The sequence below is a fragment of the Chlorocebus sabaeus genome, chromosome 7, assembly GCF_047675955.1.
Source record: "Chlorocebus sabaeus isolate Y175 chromosome 7, mChlSab1.0.hap1, whole genome shotgun sequence".
NCBI lineage: Eukaryota > Metazoa > Chordata > Mammalia > Primates > Cercopithecidae > Chlorocebus > Chlorocebus sabaeus.
Window position 1 is genome coordinate 79,025,520 of NC_132910.1, and position 18,656 is coordinate 79,044,175.

An 18,656-nucleotide genomic window follows, 5' to 3' on the forward strand; every position below is an offset into this window, starting at 1 on the left:
CAAACACACTGTAACTACTACCTAGGTCAAAAATAAAACTTGACCACCCAAACCAGAAACCCCTTCAAATGTGTCCTAATCACAAAGCCTTCCTTCCTGCATTATTAGTAATCATTATCCTTATGTTTATTCCTTCTGCTTTTAAAATAATTTTATTATCCAAATGTGTATCTGTAGACCCTATAGTTCTTTTTTTGAAGTGCCTTTAATAAGTTGCCTTCTGACAGAAAACCAAACACCACATGTTCTCACTCACAAGTGGGAATTGAACAATGAGAACACTTGGACACAGGGCAGGGCGGGGAACATCACACACTGGGGCCTGTCGGGGGGTGGGGGGTTGGGGGATGGATACCATTAGGAGAAATACTTAATATAAATGACAAGTTGATGGGTGCAGCAAACCAACATGGCACGTGTATGCCTATGTATCAAACCTGCACGTTGTGCACATGTACCCTGGAACTTAAAGTATAATAATAATCAATCAATCAATCAATCTGTAAAAAAAGAAAAGAAATAAGTTGCCCTGCATCCCTTTATGTTCCTTATAATTTATTTCATGAAGAATTTAGGTTATTTGACCTGTAGGTGTCTCACAATCTAGATTTTTCTGTTTGTGTTCGCATGGTACAGTTCAGCATTTTACTCTACATTGCCTGAAAATTGGCAGTTGGATCTAGATAAAGGCTTGATTAAACTCATTGTTTTGATTTCTTTCACAAGGCTATAGGAAACACATAATATCTGATTTTCTCTTTTTTTATGATGTAAGCCTCTACTGATGCTTAATGACTGTATCAATACATTGATGGTTGCTGATATTCTATTACTTCTTTTTCATGTATTAGTTTGAATACTTTTATAGGGAGACACTTACCTCATATATTATTTACTTACATTGTACAGTCATGTTCTGCATAACAATGCTTCAGTCACATATATAAGGTGGCCCAAAAGATTTTAATACGATATTTTTATGATACCTTTTCTTTTTCGTTTTCTTTCTTTCTTTTTTTTTTGAGATGGAGTCTTGCTCTGTCACCCAGGCTGGAGTGCAGTGGCACAGTCTCTACTCACTGTAACCTCCACCTCCTGGGTTCAGATGATTCTCCTGCCTCAGCCTCCCAAGTAGGTGGGATTACAGGTACCCATCATCACACCTGGCTAATTTTTATATTTTAGTAGAGACAAGGTTTCACTATGTTGGCCAGGCTAGTCTTGGAACTCCTGACCTCAAGCAATCAACCCACCCTCGGCCTCCCAAAGGGCTGAGATTACAGGCATGAGCCACCGTGCCTGGCCTACTGTACCTTTTCTATGATTAGATATACAAATACTTACAATTGTGTTACAGTTGCCTACAGTATTAAGTACAGTAACATGTTGTATAGGTTAGTAACCTAGGAACAATAGATTACACCATATAGCTTAGGTGTGTAGTCAGCTATACCATCTAGGTTTATGTAAATACACAGTGATGTTCACACAACAATGAAACCACCTAATGATGCATTTCTCAGAACATATCCCATCATTAAACAACACATAACTGTATTTACAAGTCCTTAAACTTAGAATACAGTTTTGAGACTTTAATAGGCAATATTTCTTTTTTTTCTTGATTTTTTTTTTTTTTTTTTTTTTTTTTTTTTTTTGAGACACCCAGGCTGGAGTGCAGTGGCACAATATCAACCCACTGCAACCACTGCCTCCCAGATTTAAGTGATTCTCCTGCCTCAGCCTCCTAAGTAGCTGGGATAACAGGCACACACCACCGTGCCCAGCTAATTTTTGTATTTTTATTAGAGACAGGGTTTTGCCATGTTGGCCAGGATGGTGTTGATCTCGTGACATCATGATCTGCCCGCCTCAGCCTCCCAAAGTGCTGGGATTACAGGCGTGAGCTACCACGCCCAGCCAATAATTTTTAATTCTGGTTAGTTCAACCAGAGAAAGGGACTTGGGGAAGCTGGTGTCCTCTTCTGTTTGAATTTACGTTACTCATTTGTAAGACTTTTAGAAGTTCAAAGGTTAGGCCGGGTGCGGTGGCTCAAGCCTGTAATCCCAGCACTTTGGGAGGCCGAGACGGGTGGATCGCAAGGTCAGGAGATCGAGACCATCCTGGCTAACACGGTGAAACCCCGTCTCTACTAAAAAAAAATACAAAAAACTAGCCGGGCGAGGTGGCGGGCGCCTGTAGTCCCAGCTACTCGGGAGGCTGAGGCAGGAGAATGGTGTAAACCCGGGAGGCGGAGCTTGCAGTGAGCTGAGATCTGGCCACTGCACTCCAGCCTGGGCGACAGGGCAAGACTCCGTCTCAAAAAAAAAAAAAAAAAAAAAAAAAAAAGAAGTTCAAAGGTTAAGGCAGATCATGGATTTCAAAACTTTGGCTGTAAAAAAAAAAAAAAAAAATGATGCAGGCTAAATGATACCCTTTACTGTTAAGTAGGAAACAGCAATAAAGTGTAAGTCATTTATCTTAGTCCTGAGTTAAATTTTGATACCTCTTTCTTTTTTAAAAAAAATTATGAGGCCGGGCACGGTGGCTCACGCCTGTAATCCCAGCACTTTGGGAGGCTGAGGCGGGTGGATCACTAGGTCAGGAGATCAAGACCATCCTGGCTAATACAAAATATTAGCCGGGTGTCGTGGCGGGCGCCTGTGGTCCCAGATGCTCGGGAGGCTGAGGCAGGAGAATGGCAGGAACCCGGGAGGAGGAGCTTGCAGTGAGCCGAGATTGCGCCACTGCACTCCAGCCTGGGGGACAGTGCGAGACTCCATCTCAAAAAAGAAAAAAATTATGGTAAATATATACAACATAAAATTTACTATCGTGACCATTTTTAAGTGTATAGTTCAGTGGCATTAAGTATATACATGTTGTGCAATCATCACCACCATCTATCTCCAAAACGTTTTTATCTTTTCAAACTGAAACTTACCCATTGAACAAAACTACTCATTCCTCCCTTCTCCCAGTCTCTGGCAGCTGCCATTCTCTTTTCATTGCTATGAATTTTACAGCTATAGGGACCTCATATGAGTGGAATCATACAGTATTTCTCCTTTTGTGTCTGGCTTATTCACTTAAGATAATGTCTTCAGTGTTCATCCATGTTGTAGCATGTGTCAGAATTTCATTCCTTTTAAGACTGAATAATATTTAATGGTTTGAATGTACCACATTTTGTTTATCCATTTATTCACTGATGGACATTTGTCTTTTCTCTTTTTTTTTTTTTTGACAAAGTTGTTAATAAAACCCTATTTTATATTAAATAATGTTTTCTTTCATATGTTCAGACAGATTCTTTCAAAATGGGACAAGAGTTTGTGAAATGCTTCACTAGCAGTGCAGACAAGCTAACTAACCTTAATCTGGTTTCCAGAACTTTAAATTTAGATATAACAAACCAAGTTGTATCCCAAAAACCTGCTGACTGCCATAATTCTAGTAAAACATCTGTCAGTGCAACATCAGAAGGACTCTTATTGCAAGATACCTCTAAGATGAAGTGCTTCAGTCAAACACTTTCAACCAACAAAAGTAGTTATACAAGTTGCAACCCTCAGTCATACCACCTACTTAGTAAAGAACAAAGAAGAAACAATCTTCGGAAAGAATCTTTAATATTTATGAAAGGTGTCATGGATGAATGTACTCATGTAGCAAATTTCTCAGGTACTAATTTTTATATGAAATTGAGAATATTTGCTGATGTGTAAATATTTGTGAAACATTTTAAAGGATGCTTTATAAGATAATTTTATATATTTCAAGGGTATATTTTTTTGTTGGCTCCAGAATATGTTTGCAAAGATAAGTTGCTTTACTTAAATGTATCATATTCTATCTATGAAAATTTAAGATTATCTTACTCATTAAAAAACACACTGGACAGCCGGGCATGGTGGCTCATGCCTGTAATCCCAGCATTTTGGGAGGCTGAGGCAGGTGGATTGCTTGAGCCCAGGAGTTCAAGACCAGCCTGGGTAACATGGTAAAACCCTGTCTCTACCAAAAAAAATTACGAAAAAGTAGTCATGTGTGGTGGTGCATGCCTGTAGTTCCAACTACCTGGGAGGCTGAAGTGGGAGGATCACTTCAGCCCAAGGAGATAGAGGTTGCAGTGAGCCAAGATCACACCATTGCACTCCATCCTGGGTGACAGAGCAAGACTCTGTCACACAGACACACAAACACACACTCTGGAGCTGGACACAATGGCTCACGTCTATAATCCTAGCACTTTGGGAGGCTGTGGTGGGAGGACCGCTTAAGCCCAGGAGTTTGACACCAGCCCGGGCAACATAGTGAGACCCTATCCCTACAAAAAATGTAAAAATTAGCTGGGTGGCCAGGCCCAGTGGCTCACGCCTGTAATCCCAGCATTTTGGGAGGCCGAGGCGGATGGATCACTTGAGGTCAGGAGTTTGAGACCATCCTAGCCAACATGGTGAAACCCCATCTCTACTTAAAATACAAAAATTAGCTGGGCATGGTGGCAGGCGCCTGTAATCCCAGCTACTCAGGATGCTGAGGCAGGAGAATCACTTGAACCCGGGAGGTAGAGGTTGCAGTGAGCAGAGATCGTTCCACTGCACTCCAGCCTGAGTGACAGAGCAAGACACCATCTCAAAAATAAATAGGCTGGGCGCAGTGGCTCAAGCCTGTAATCCCAGCACTTTGGGAGGCCGAGGCGGGCAGATCACCTGAGGTCAGGAGTTCGAGACCAGCCTGGCCAACATGGTGAAACCCTGTCTCTACTAAAAATTCAAAAATTAGCCGGGCGTGGTGGCAGGCGCCTGTAATCCCAGCTACTCAGGAGGCTAAGGCAGGAGAATCACTTGAACCCAGGAGGCGGAGATTTCGGTGAGCCAAGATCGTGCCATTGCACTCCAGCCTGGGGGACCAGAGTGAGACTCCATCTCAAAAAATAATAATACAATAAATAAATAAATTAGCTGGGGGTGGTGGCACATGCTTATTGTCCCAGCTACTCAGAGGCTGAGGCAGGAGGATCCTTTGAGCCCAGGAATTCAAGGTGGCAGTGAGCTATGATTGCACCACTGCACCCTAGCCTCAGTGACAAAGTGAAACTCTTGTCTCCCAAAAAAAAAAAGCAACAAAAAAAAAACCACTAGATTGCTGAGTGTGGTGGCATTCACCTGTAGTCTCAGCTACTCAGGAAGTTAAGGAGGGAGGATCACCTGAGCCCAGGAGTTCAAGGCTGTAGTGCACTATGATCTTGCCGGTAAATAGCCACTGCACTTCAGCCTGGGCAACATAGTGAGATCCCATCTTTAAAATAAATTATTGAGGTGATGCATACCTCATGTACTCTGATGTGATTATTATGCATTGCATGCCAGTATCAAAATATCTTACATCATGTAACCCATAATATACTGTGTACCTACACACACACAAAAGAAAGAATTAGTTAATTTTTAAAAACCACAGTATTTTGTATCATTTTTAGAATGTTTATCTCGTACTGGAGATGAGTAATGTAGCCTATTATAGTTGATTTTTAACTTAATCAAAAATGTTTAGGCCGGGCATGGTGGCTCACGCCTGTAATCCCAGCACTTTGGGAGGCCGAGGCGGGTGGATCACGAGGTCAGGAGATCGAAACCATCCTGGCTAACACGGTGAAACCCCGTCTCTACTAAAAATGCAAAAAATTAGCCGGGCGTGGTGGTGGGTGCCTGTAGTCCCAGCTACTCGGGAGGTTGAGGCAGGAGAATGGCGTAAACCCGGGAGGCGGAGCTTGCAGTGAGCCGAGATCGCGCCACTGCACTGCAACCTGGGCGACTGAGTGAGACTCCATCTCAAAAAAAAAAAAAATGTTTAGTTTGATGAATGTTTTATTTACTACATTGTGTGGTGTTTTTTATTTTCTAATGTGTATATGTTGAATTTTTTAAAATCCTATACCTAGTACCAGTTGATCCAAGCCTCATTATAGTGGTTCAAGCCAAAGAAGATGCCTATATTCCACGAACAGGAGTTCGAAGTTTACAAGAAATTTGGCCTGGTTGTGAGATCCGATACTTAGAAGGGGGTCATATTAGTGCTTATCTTTTTAAACAAGGACTCTTCAGGTAAGATGGCTGGTCTAAACGGCTAATTCGTTCATTTGTTGTTTGTTTTTGTTGTTTGTTTTCTGGATTTTTTTGCTTCAACAAATATAAAAGATTAGATATTTTTATTATCTGTTTCAATCTTTGAATTCCCCCCCTCACCTCCCACAAATCTCACATTGAGTTACTTTTCCCTCTTTCCTAGGATTTCATCTTCTTCTTTTCTTTTTCTTCTAGAGAACTAGGCATGATGCATATCATAGGCATGCTTTATCCTGTGGCTTTCCCCTCTTCAAATATTAATGGCCAGGTATTTTAGGATGTGAGAAGGACGATCACAGCTTGTTAAAGTTGCTTTGGTGCATCAAGAGTTTTTTCACTCTATTCTGATGTTTTTTCAGAATGGCCTGAACATCTGTGGAATAATTTAGCAATGTTTTTCAGTTGGCAAGTGAATATTGAACCTTAAATAAGAAGTGCTTTTAATGTTAAGAACTTTATATGACTCCACTATTTTAGTTAGAACTTATAAAAACTTTTATGCTAGCTGGGCGCGGTGGCTCACGCCTGTAATTCCAGCACTTTGGGAGGCGGAGGTGGGCAGATCATGAGGTCAGGAGATGAAGGCCATCCTGGCTAACATGGTGAAACCCCGTCTCTATTAAAAATACCAAAAAAAAAATTAACCAGGTGTAGGTGGTGCACAGCCGGCCGTAGATGGTGCACGCCTGTAGTCCCAGCTACTCGGGAGGCTGAGGCAGGAGAATGGCTTAAAACCCGGGAGGTGGAGCTTGCAGTGAGCCAAGATTGTGCCACTGCACTCCAGCCAGAGAGACAGAGCGAGACTCTGTCTCAAAAAAAAAAAAAAAAAAAAAAAAAACTTTTATGCTAAAACTACAGTTTTCTGGTATTCTGCATTATTGGAACATATTCATCATGTTATTATTAATGGTTAAATAAATTAGTTCACATAAATGATTAGATCAGTGCCCTGTCCATAAGTATTCAAAAAAGCTGCCAACTGGATAACTATCTAATGGAAGAATTGTATGTGATATGTTTGACATGTTTTAGCTCTTGTTAAGGTAAGAAATAATTTTCGTATGTTGTTACTTATCTAGCTCAACTTATAAATGTCACCTTTTTGAGAAATAGACCAATTCTTCAAGTCTGTCATGTCTTGAAGGATATAGTAAACCTTTCTTTTTATAGTATGATCTTTTAAGAAGCATTCATGCAGCATTTGAGTCCCTATTGGTGAGTGAGCAGACTATCCAATACTCATTGGCCCTCTGGCACAACAAAATTAAAACAAATAAACAGGCCAGGTGCAGTGGCTCATGCCTGTAATCCCAGCACTTTGGGAGGCTGAGGTGGGCGGATCACGAGGTCAGGAGATCGAGACCATCCTGGCTAACACGGTGAAACCCCGTCTCTACTAAAAATACAAAAAATTAGCTGGGCGTGGTGGCGGGTGCCTGTAATCCCAGCTACTCAGGAGGCTGAGGCACGAGAATCACTTGAACCCGGGAGGCAGAGCTTGCAGTGAGCCGAGATCATGCCACTGCACTCCAGCCTGGGCGACAGAGCAAGACTCTGTCTCTAAAATAAATAAATAAACAAATAAACAAAAATCTGTGACTACCTAGGGTTGCTAGGGTTGCTTAAGAAGAGTCTAAAGTTCTGTTATACATGTGAATGCAGAGGACCCACTTGTTTGCATTAGTAAATTAGTATCAAATTTATTTCACTCTTTTGTGTATCTAAGTGGGAGTATAGCTAAGAGGTATTAGGAAGAGTAGACTTATAATCAAAGTCAAATATGAAAACTCAAAAATGCTACTATGAAGGCTTCACTTGAGAGACATAAATGCTAACTATTATCATGTGCCAGATGCTAGGGCAATTGCTCTGTTATTATCCCCTTTACACAGAATGAGGGGAACAAAAAAGATTAAGTAACTTGCTCAGGTGGAGTCACTACTAAGCTATTTGACCTCTTCCATTCCCCATCAGTCACTTCAAAACTTAACAGAGTTTAGATGACATTGGAATAGTAGAATTTTTAAAAATTCAGTCTTTTCACACACCAAACATAAAAATAAAAGAAGCTACCAGGCGCAGTGGCTCACATCTGTAATCCCAGCACTTTGGGAGGCCAAGGTGGGGGTTGATCACAAGGTCAGGAGTTTGAGCCCAGCCTGGCCAATATGGTGAAACCCCGTCTCTACTAAAAATACAAAAATTAGGCCGGGCGCGGTAGCTCAAGCCTGTAATCCCAGCACTTTGGGAGGCCGAGACGGGCGGATCACAAGGTCAGGAGTGAAACCCCGTCTCTACTAAAAAAAATACAAAAAACTAGCGGGGCGGGGTGCCAGGTGCCTGTAGTCCCAGCTACTCGGGAGGCTGAGGCAGGAGAATGGCGTAAACCTGGGAGGCGGAGCTTGCAGTGAGCTGAGATCCGGCCACTACACTCCAGCCTGGGGGACAGAGCGAGACTCCGTCTCAAAAAAACAAAAACAAAAACAAAAAAAAGTACAAAAATTAGCCGGGCATGGTGGTGCACGTCTATAGTCCCAGCTACTCAGGAGGCTGAGGCAGGAGAATCACTTGAACCCGGGAGGCGGAGCTTGTAGTAAGCTGAGATTGTGCCACTACATTCCAGCCTGGGTGACAGTGAGACTCTGTCTCAAAAAATGAATGAATGAATAAATAAATAAAGCCATTCCTTTATGTGCTCTAATATTTTGTGTTATTTAGAGCTTATTGATAATACAAGTGAATAAGAGGCTATTTAAATGATTAAAAAGGGACATGTACCTTTCCTAACCCTTCTCACATGTACACAAGCCTGTATTGTAACTTTAGGCACCAGGAAGTAAACAAATTCAGATTCATTCCACAAAAGCAAGTGCCTGGAACTAACTCTGAGGAAAAAAATTATCCAGTGGGCAATAATTTCAAAGTCCTCTTTACTTCTCCCCTATTGCTGTCATATCTATCTTCAAAACAAAATCTCTTTATGTGTTTACACCAACATGCAAATATCCACCTCTAATTTTTTTCCCTTCTCATGGTTCATTATAATTCACAAGGATCGAATCCTTGAGCCAAAGAAAGACAAGCATGTTGTAAAGCTATGACTTCCCAACATATTGGAAATAATAATCTATTTTTTTTTTTTTTTTTTTTTGAGACAGAGTCTCAAGTCTGTCACCCAGGCTGAAGTGCAGTGGCATGATCTCCTCTCACTGCAACCTCCACCTCCCAGGTTCACACCATTCTCCTGCCTCAGCCTCCCGAGTAGCTGGGACTACAGGCGCCTGCCACCACACCTGCCTAATTTTTTTTTTTTTTGTATTTTTAGTAGAGACGGGGTTTCACTGTGTTAGCCAGGATCGTCTTGATCTCCTGACCTCGTGATCCACGTGTCTCGGCTTCCCGAAGTGCTAGGATTACAGGCGTGAGCCACCACACCTGGCCAAAGATAGTCTTAATAGCTTTGTTAGGATGTCAGGAAATGCTTAGTTGAACAAATGGGATACAAAATTAATATCTCATAGTTATTATTTAAACTGGATGAAAATATAGACATGCATTTTCTTTTTTCTTTCTTTCTTTTTTTTTTTTTTTTTTTTTTTGAGCCGGAGTCTTGCTTGTCACCTAGGCTGGAGTGCAGTGGCGTGATCTTGACTCACTGCATCCTCTGCCTCCCAGGCTCAAGCAATTCTCCTGCCTCAGCCTTCCAAGTAGCTGGGATTACAGGCGCCCACCACCACACCCCGCTAATTTTTGTATTTTTAGTAGAGATGGGGTTTCACCATGTTGGCCAGGCTGGTCTCAAACTCCTGACCTTGTGATCCGCCCACCTTGGCCTCCCAAAGTGCTGGGATTACAGGCATCCACCACCACACCCGGCTAATTTTTGTATTTTTAGTAGAGATGGGGTTTCACCATGTTGGCCAGGCTGGTCTCAAACTCCTGACCTTGTGATCCGCCCACCTTGGCCTCCCAAAGTGCTGGGATTACAGGCATGAGCCAGTGCGCCCGGCCTAGACATGCATTTTCTTAAAAGCCTGGAGGAAAGATATGAAAAGATTAACAGTAGATGTGAGTGATGGGATTATGATGTTTTCCCCTTCCTATATTTTCGATTTTCTGAATATTCTGCTATGAAAATGTATTATACAATAGAAAAAAAAACAGCTTTAGAAAAAAATATCTTGTGAGTGGGGCAGGTTGTCACAGGACTATAGTTCCAGATCTCAACAGGCTGAGGTGGGAAGATAGCTTGAGGCCAGGAGTTTGAGGCTGCAGCGTGCTAGGATTGCACCTGAGAGTAACCACTGCACTCAAGCCTAGGCAACATAGTGAGATTTCTCTCTTAAAAAAAAAAAAAAAAAGAAAGAAAGAAAAAATACCTTATGGAAGATAAAATTTGTCTATTCGTTTTCAATTGAAATATTAAAATACTCGGTAAAGTTAATGTAGGAAACCAAGGCTTTTGATTTTAAGTAGCTAGGAACATGTTCATAGTAAATGAAAAGCATCTATATCATAATCTGTGAAACAGAATCTTACATTCTGAAAAGTCACATAATTAATTTTCAACAAAGTGATGATAAATCAGTCCCTTTTTCTTTCATAATTTATTTTATACACACACATCACACACATATGCCACTGTGTGTGTGCCTGTATGTATGTATGAATATATATATTCTAAGGCACAAAAAAGTGCTTCAGAAAAAGATAATGCTTCTAGATCCATCAAAGTTGGAAGTATGTTTGATGTTTTCCAGTAGTGGTGATAAAGTTGCATGCATCTGAGGTGGGCAGATCAGTTGAGGCCAGGAGTTCGAGACCAGCCTGGCCAACATGGTGAAACCCCCTCTCTACTAAAAATACAAAAAGTTAGCAGGGTGTAGTGGTGCATGCCTGTAATTTTAGCTACTTGGAAGGCTGAGGCATGAGAATCACTTGAACTGGGAGGCAGAGGTTGCAGTGAGCAGAGATCATGCCACTACACTCCAGCCTGGGCGACAGAGCAAGACCCTGTCTCAAAAGAAAAAAAAAAGGCCGGGTGCAGTGGCTCATGCCTGTAATCCCAGCACTTCGGGAGGCCGAGGCAGGTGGATCACGAGGTCAGGAGTTCAAGACCAGCCTGGCCAAGATGGTGAAACCCCGTCTCTACTAAAAATACAAAAAAAATTAGCCGGGCGTGGTGACATGCGCCTATAATCCCAGCTACTCCGGAGGCTGAGGCAGAGAATTGCTTAAACCTGGAGGGGCAGAGGTTGCAGTCAGCTGAGATTGCGCCACTGCACTCCAGCCTGGGTGACACAGTGAGACTCCGTCTCAAAAAAACAAAAAAAAGTTACATGGATTCAAACACCCATTCTGAGGAGGGTAAACTGCCTGTTTCATAGCTATTTAGAGAAGATGTAAAGTTGCAAGCCACAGATAAATTTGGAAATAACTTACGGTAAAGGCATTGTTTGTCCCCCCTTTTTGTTAGTTACTTAGAGTTTTTCTTTCATATTTAATTTTAGACAAGCCATCTATGATGCATTTGAACGCTTCCTCCATAAATACGCTAACTAATTGGATTATTATATGTAACCAGTGTGGCCAAGATGTTTCTTACAAAAGGAAGCTTCATCCTATGATCATGTGAAGGACAAGCAGACAGCACTAATATATCTAATCGCTATCAATGTAGTCTGGAATTCATTGTTACAGATCTGTTAACTATAAACTTCGAATACATTTGAATAATTTCAAGATAATATTTGAAGTAAATAATGTTAAAGTATTTTTATTATTGTTCATTGGAATCCCATATACTCAATGTTTAGTCTGTTGTTACTATCTATGAAAACTAAATTTTTAATCATGAATAATTTATTAAATTAAATAAATTTATTCATAGAAACTCTTCTGGGTTTTAGTAAAATTGCTAAATCAAACCAAGATTTTAATATATCAGCATTTACTTTGTACCCTTATAACATTTCACTATTGACTTTATTTGAAAAACATGTTTATTTTTTGAATGTATGGTGAATTCATAATCTTGTGTTCAACTAATTTTCTGCTGTGGAAATAAATACTTACGATGTATAAAATCAGTGTTAACTTTGAATTCTAAAATATCCTGATAGCTTCATAGATAAGTGCTTTGCTTTCTTTTTTTTTTTTTTTTCTTTTTTTGATATGTACCTCTACTTGAATGCAAGTGCTTTTAATGATCAAAGTGAGTGACAGGGTGTGGTGGCTCACGCCTGTCATCCCAGCACTTTGGGAGGCTGAGGCAGTCGGATTACCTGAGGTCAGGAGTTCAAGACTAGCCTGACCAATATAAACCCCCTCTTTACTAACAGATACAAAAACTTAGCCAGGCATGGTGGCGCATGCCTATGATCCCAGATACTCGGGAGGCAGGAGAATTGCTTGAACCCGGAAGGCAGAGGTTGCAGTGATCCGAGATCCCACCATTGCACTCCAGCCTGGGCAACAAGAGTGAAACTCCGTCTCAAAATAATAATAATAATAATCAAAATGAGTGTTCTGCAGATAAAATGCATTAGACTTTTCTAGACTAAAACTTTACTAAAGATTAGGGTTTAAAAAAAATGCCAGTAGGCCGGGTGCGGTGGCTCATGCCTGTGATCCCAGCACTTTGGGAGGCTGAGGCGGGTGGATCACAAGGTCAAGAGTTTAAGACCAGCGTGACCAACATGGTGAAACACTGTCTCTACTAAAAATACAAAACAATTAGCCGGGCTAAGACCAGCGTGGCCAACATGGTGAAACACTGTGTCTACTAAAAATACAAAACAATTAGCCGGGGCATTGTGGTGTGTGCCTGTAATCCCAGCTACTCAGGAGGCTGAGGCAAGAGAATTTGTTGAACCCAGGAGGCAGAGGTTGCAGTGAGCTGAGATTGCACCACTGCACTCCACCCTGGGCAAGAGAGCAGCAAAACTGCATCTCAAAAAAAAAAAAAAAAAAAAATAGCTGGGCGTGGTGGCAGGCACTGCTCAGGAGGCTGAGGCAGGAGAATTGCTTGAACCCTGGAGGCAGAAGTTGCAGTGAGCCGAGATCACACCATTGCACTCCAGCCTGGGAGACAAGAACAAGACTCAGTCTCAAACCAAAACAAAACAAAATGCCAAACTTATTTCTCCCTACTGAAAAAGTTTCAATTCACAAAAATGGAAACATTGGAAGACCTGTTGCATTAACTGATGGATACTGTGTCTTTTCTTTTTTTTTTTTTTTTTTTTTGGAGACAGAGTCTCACTATGTGGCCCAGACTGGAGTGCAGTGGCATGATCTTGGCTCACTGCAACCTCCGCATCCCGGGTTCAAGTGGTTCTCCTGCCTCCACCTGAGTAGCTGAGATTACAGGTGCCTGCTACCATGCCTGGCTAATTTTTGCATTTTTAGTAGACACGGGGTTTCACCATGTTGGCCAGCCTGGTCTCAAATTCCTGACCTCGAGTGATCCACCTGCCTTGGCCTCCCAAAGTGCTGGGATTATAGGCGTGAGCCACCACACCCGACCTGACATTTTATTTATTTTATTTATTTTTTTTTTTTAAGACAGAGTCTCTTTTTCACCCAGGCTGGAGTGCAGTGGCACGATCTCGGCTCACTGCAAGCTCCGCCTCCCAGGTTCACACCATTGTCCTGCCTCAGCCTCCTCAGCAGCTGGGACTACAGGCGCCCACCTCCACGCTCGGCTAATTTTTTATGTTTTTAATAGAGACGGGGTTTCACCGTGGTCTCAATCTCCTGACCTCGTGATCTGCCCATCTCGGCCTCCCAAAGTGCTGGAATTACAAGTGTGAGCCACTGTGCCCAGCCTATTTTTTTTTTTAATTACTTTTTTTATATGCTTACTCTGGATTACTAACCATCTAACTACCCAAATACTTAACAGCTTTGGCTTTTAATTTCAGAATTTAATAGACACATATGCAATTGATTTGTCCCATATAAACTTTATTTTACAGAAAATACAGTTTTATGTAATAGCTATTAACTCTTTTAAATGGGGGATTATATGGCTAGATTTGGTGCTTTCTGTTTATGTTAAACTTCTCTAGCTCTCAGCTAAAATGTTAAAAAAGTAGAAAATATTTTGGGGTATTGTGTGAAGTTTTACAGTAGGTATATTTGAGTTTCGTTCGAAATCTGTGTTGTCTGTGAATTATTTTTAAATAGGTATTCTTAGTCTACTAAAGATATTTGAATTATAATGTGCCTTTGCAGTCTTTTTAAAGGAGATTTCATTTGTCACCTCTAATGCCTCTATCATCTTAATTTTTTACAAATATTTAAAAATTATTAATGTAAAGTTATTGATGGTAAAGTAGTAACTTCTTTCAAACTACTTTGGCACAAAAAGCCAACACTGTACAGCTCTTTGAGCGATAAGCAATTTTACATGTTCAGATGAGAACCTTTAGTTTTAACCAAAAGTATAAAATCTACTAAAGTTCTTCCACAAAATGCTCTTTAAATAAAACTTGTCAACTGAATTATGATTTTCTTATATTATGTATATATTGAGGTTATATGATTGAATGCTTTTTGAACAATGGTTTTAGTAAAACCAGTACTTTATTATTGTTCACATAAACATTTCTTACTAAGCAATAATGTAATATGTTGTGTGAATTTCTATTGTTAAAAAATGAAATTTTGATTTAGTTTTAATTAATTCTTAGGCATAACTAACTTTTCCCAAATAAAGTGTGAAAGAAAGTATTTTTAAAATTTCATCTCTTAACCAGATGTATTAAAAATATATCCCTAGGCCGGGTGTGGTGGCTCACACCTGTAATCCCAGCACTTTGAGAGGCCCAGGTGGGCAGACCACCTGAGGTCAGGAGTTCGAGACTAGCCTGACCAATATGGAGAAACCCGTCTCTATTAAAAATACAAAATTAAAAAAAAAAAATTAGCCGGGCGTGGTGGCACATGCCTGTAATCCCAGCTACTCAGGAGGCTGAGCCAGGAGAATCGCTTGAACCTGGGAGACGGAGGTTGCGGTGAGCCAAGTTTGTGCCATTACACTCCAGCCTGGGCAACAAGAGCAAAACTCTGTCTCTCAAAAATATATATATATATATTTTTTTATATATATATATATATATATCCCTAAAACTACCTCAGTTGATGAATTCAAATTGCAACTTTTCTTAGAATTTTTTAATCTATTCCCCCCAAAATGGTGGCTTAAGTATTCTCAAATACGTAAATATATATATACATATACATACATGTATGTATATACACATATATATACATATACATATATATAAAAAATCCTGAGGCTGGGCGCGGTGGCTCAAGCCTGTAATCCCAGCACTTTGGGAGGCCGAGATGGGCGGATCACGAGGTCAGGAGATCGAGACCATCCTGGCTAACACGGTGAAACCCCGTCTCTACTAAAAAATACAAAAAACTGGCCTGGCGAGGTGGTGGGCGCCTGTAGTCCCAGCTACTCGGGAGGCTGAGGCAGGAGAATGGCGTAAACCCGGGAGGTGGAGCTTGCAGTGAGCTGAGATCCGGCCACTGCACTCCAGCCAGGGGCACAGAGGGAGACTCCGTCTCCAAAAAAAAAAAAAGAAATCTCGAAGGGCGGTCTGCCATTTGTCTGCCATTTTGAGGATTAGGTACTACATAAAATATTATAAATTCATTTAGACCAGAGTTGTAAACTTGTAGTCCATGTAGGCCAGTTTGACCCACAGTTGTTTTATTTGATGTACATAATGTTTCAAAAATTTTTGAATTTGAAAAGTCTTTCGATTGGGTATGCATTCTCCAGTTTGCCACAGCCTACTGGACTTCCCTCTTATATCAGACAACTTCTCTACTTTGTAGTTCCTACTCAGCCCTGAAGACTTCTAAGTTTGAGACCCCTGATTTAGATCTGTAATTAGAAAAGGCTTCTGAATTTCATGATTTGCTAATGTAATTACTATTGTCATTTTAGCATGTGCATTTTAGATTCCTTTTTTGTATTTTTGTAATGTGGTGCTTTCTCTCATAAAGATAATTGAATTGTTAACACAGTAATTGAAATTTTAAAAATCATTTTCAAATCTTGTATTATATTTCACAATAAAAGTATATTTTAAAAGCTAATCATTTGTGCTTTTTTAAAGAGGTATTATTGTAAATACAGTAGACACATGTCACGTTTGATTAATGTACCCAAACTTAAACTGAGTGTGTATGTTCCCTCTTTGTTGTTATGCCCTAAACAAGGTAAGACAGAAATAAGCAAGGGAGGCTCTAGCAGAACAGTATCAGTATCTCTATAAAAATAACCAAAATTTTCCCCAAAGTTGTGTGATCTGAGGGAAATAAACATTCTTACAGACCATAGTTATCTCAGTGTTGCTGAATGTTGAATGTGATTACATTTATACTCATAAATAAATATACTGCAAACAAAATCTAGAGATTTAGTTAGACTGGGAATGGGAGTCTTAGAGTCTCCTGTATGTTAATAATAGCAACTGCATGTGGAAATGTGAGGAAAGATTATAGTAGATTAGACAAAGGGGAAAAAGGTCATTTGGCCACTTTGCAGTAAAATAGCCTAATTCTAGGAATATTCTTATAGACAAAATCCTAGGAAACCAATGACTGTATGAATTATAAGCCAGGAATTAAATGGGCCAGCACCTTGGTGGACTCCCCAGCTCCAGAACTGTGAGAAATAAATATCTGTTGTCTAAGCCACCAAATTAAGGTATTATTTTATAGTAGCCCAAACAGACTGAGGTAACAGGTCATGTGAGCAACCATTAAATAAGAGTATAAAACAGCACTGTCCAATATAACTTTATACAGTGACAGAAAGGTACTCCATCTACTCTACCCAACATAGTAGTCTTTAGTCACATGTGGCTATTGATCATGTGAAATGAGGCAATCATAACTGAAGTACTGAATTTTTATTTTTTATTATTTTTTATTTTTTTGAGATGGAGTTTTGCTCTTGTTGCCCAGGCTGGAATGCAGTGGCACGATCTTGGGTCACCACAACCTCTGCCTCCCAGGTTCAAGTGATTCTCCTGCCTTAGCCTCCCAAGTAGCTGGGATTACAGGCATGCGCCACCACGCCCAGCTAATTTTGTATTTTTTTAGTAGAGATGGGGTTTCTCCATGTTGGTCAGGCTGGTCTTGAACTCCTGACTTCAGGTGATCTGCCCACCTTGGCCTCTCAAAGTGCTGGGATTATAGTGTGAGCCACCACGCCCGGTCTAAATTTTTTATTTAATACTCAAGTGTTAAAATTTAATGTAAATAGCCACATGTAACTGGTAACTATTAGATAGCACCGATACAAAAAAAACCTGAAAAGTGGCCGGGTCCAAAGGCTCGTGTCTGTAATCCCAGCACTTCGGGAGGCCGAGGTGGCTGGATCACCTCAGGTCAGAAGTTCAAGACCAGCCAGGCCAACATGATGAAACACCATCTCTACTAAAAATACAAAAGTTAGCCAGGCGTGCTGGCAGACAACTGTAATCCCAGCTACTCGGAAGGCTGAGGCAAAAGAATCGCTTGAACCTGAGAGACAGAGGTTGCACTGAGCCAAGATCATACCACTGCACTCCAACCTGGGCAACAGAGCAGGACTCCATCTCAAAAAGAAAAAAAAAAAAAAAAAAAAAAGGCATAGTAGGGCAGTCTTGTGTACCTGTACTGCCAGTTACTCAAGAGGCTGAGGCAGGAGGATCACTTGCACCCAGGAATTCAAGGCTGCAGTGAGCTATGGTTGCACTACTGCATTTCGGCCTGGGTGACAGAGCAAGGCCCTATCTCTAAAAAACAAAAATAGCTGGGTGCAGTGGCTCACGCCTGTAATCCCAACACTTTGGGAGGCCGAGGTGGGCGGATCACGAGGTAAGGAGTTCAAGACCAGCCTGACCAACATGGTGAAACCCCATCTCTACTAAAAATACAAAAATTAGCTGGGTGCAGTAGCACGCACCTGTAATCCCAGCTACTCAGGAGGCTGAGGCAGGGGAATCGCTTGAACCCTGGAGGCAGAGTTTGCAGTGAGCCAAGATCCCACCACTGCACTCCAGCCTGGGCGACAGAGCAAGACTCCGTCTCCAGATAAAAATAAACTGATGTTGACTAAAAAATTTACAGATGCACCAAAATTTGACAAAATTTAGATCTGTGAATTTGACCTACAAAAATCGATTAAAGATTTTCAAAGAAAACTCAAAATATAAAATTAAGAGGGATGAGAACTGATCCCAAGAAAATTAGTTAAGAATTAGTATGAAAGTGGAAATGGGCCAGGTGCGGTGGCTTATGCCTGTAATCCCAGCACTTTGGGAGGCCGAGGTGGGCCGATCACAAGGTCAGGAGATTGAGACCATCCTGGCTAACACGGTGAAACCCCATCTCTACTAAATATACAAAAAAATTAGCCTGGCATGGTGGCGGGCGCCTGTAGTCCCAGCTACTCTGGAGGCTGAGGCAGGAGAATGGCGTGAACCTGGGAGGTGGAGCTTGCAGTGAGC

General features: G+C 41.0%; 1 protein-coding gene across 8 annotated transcripts in view; it reads left to right on the plus strand.

The window, feature by feature from the left end:
• Positions 1-16,254, plus strand: part of ABHD18 (abhydrolase domain containing 18) — a 71,155-nt gene extending 54,901 nt beyond the window's left edge. For all 8 annotated transcript variants that reach the window (XM_073017623.1, XM_073017624.1, XM_073017619.1 and 5 more), the window contains 3 exons: positions 3,307-3,685; positions 5,949-6,111; positions 11,643-16,254. In XM_073017623.1, the coding sequence (XP_072873724.1) occupies positions 3,307-3,685; positions 5,949-6,111; positions 11,643-11,694 (594 nt within the window). In that variant the 3' untranslated portion in view covers positions 11,695-16,254. The remainder of the gene's footprint in view (positions 1-3,306; positions 3,686-5,948; positions 6,112-11,642) is intronic.
• The last annotated feature ends 2,402 nt before the right edge of the window (positions 16,255-18,656 follow it).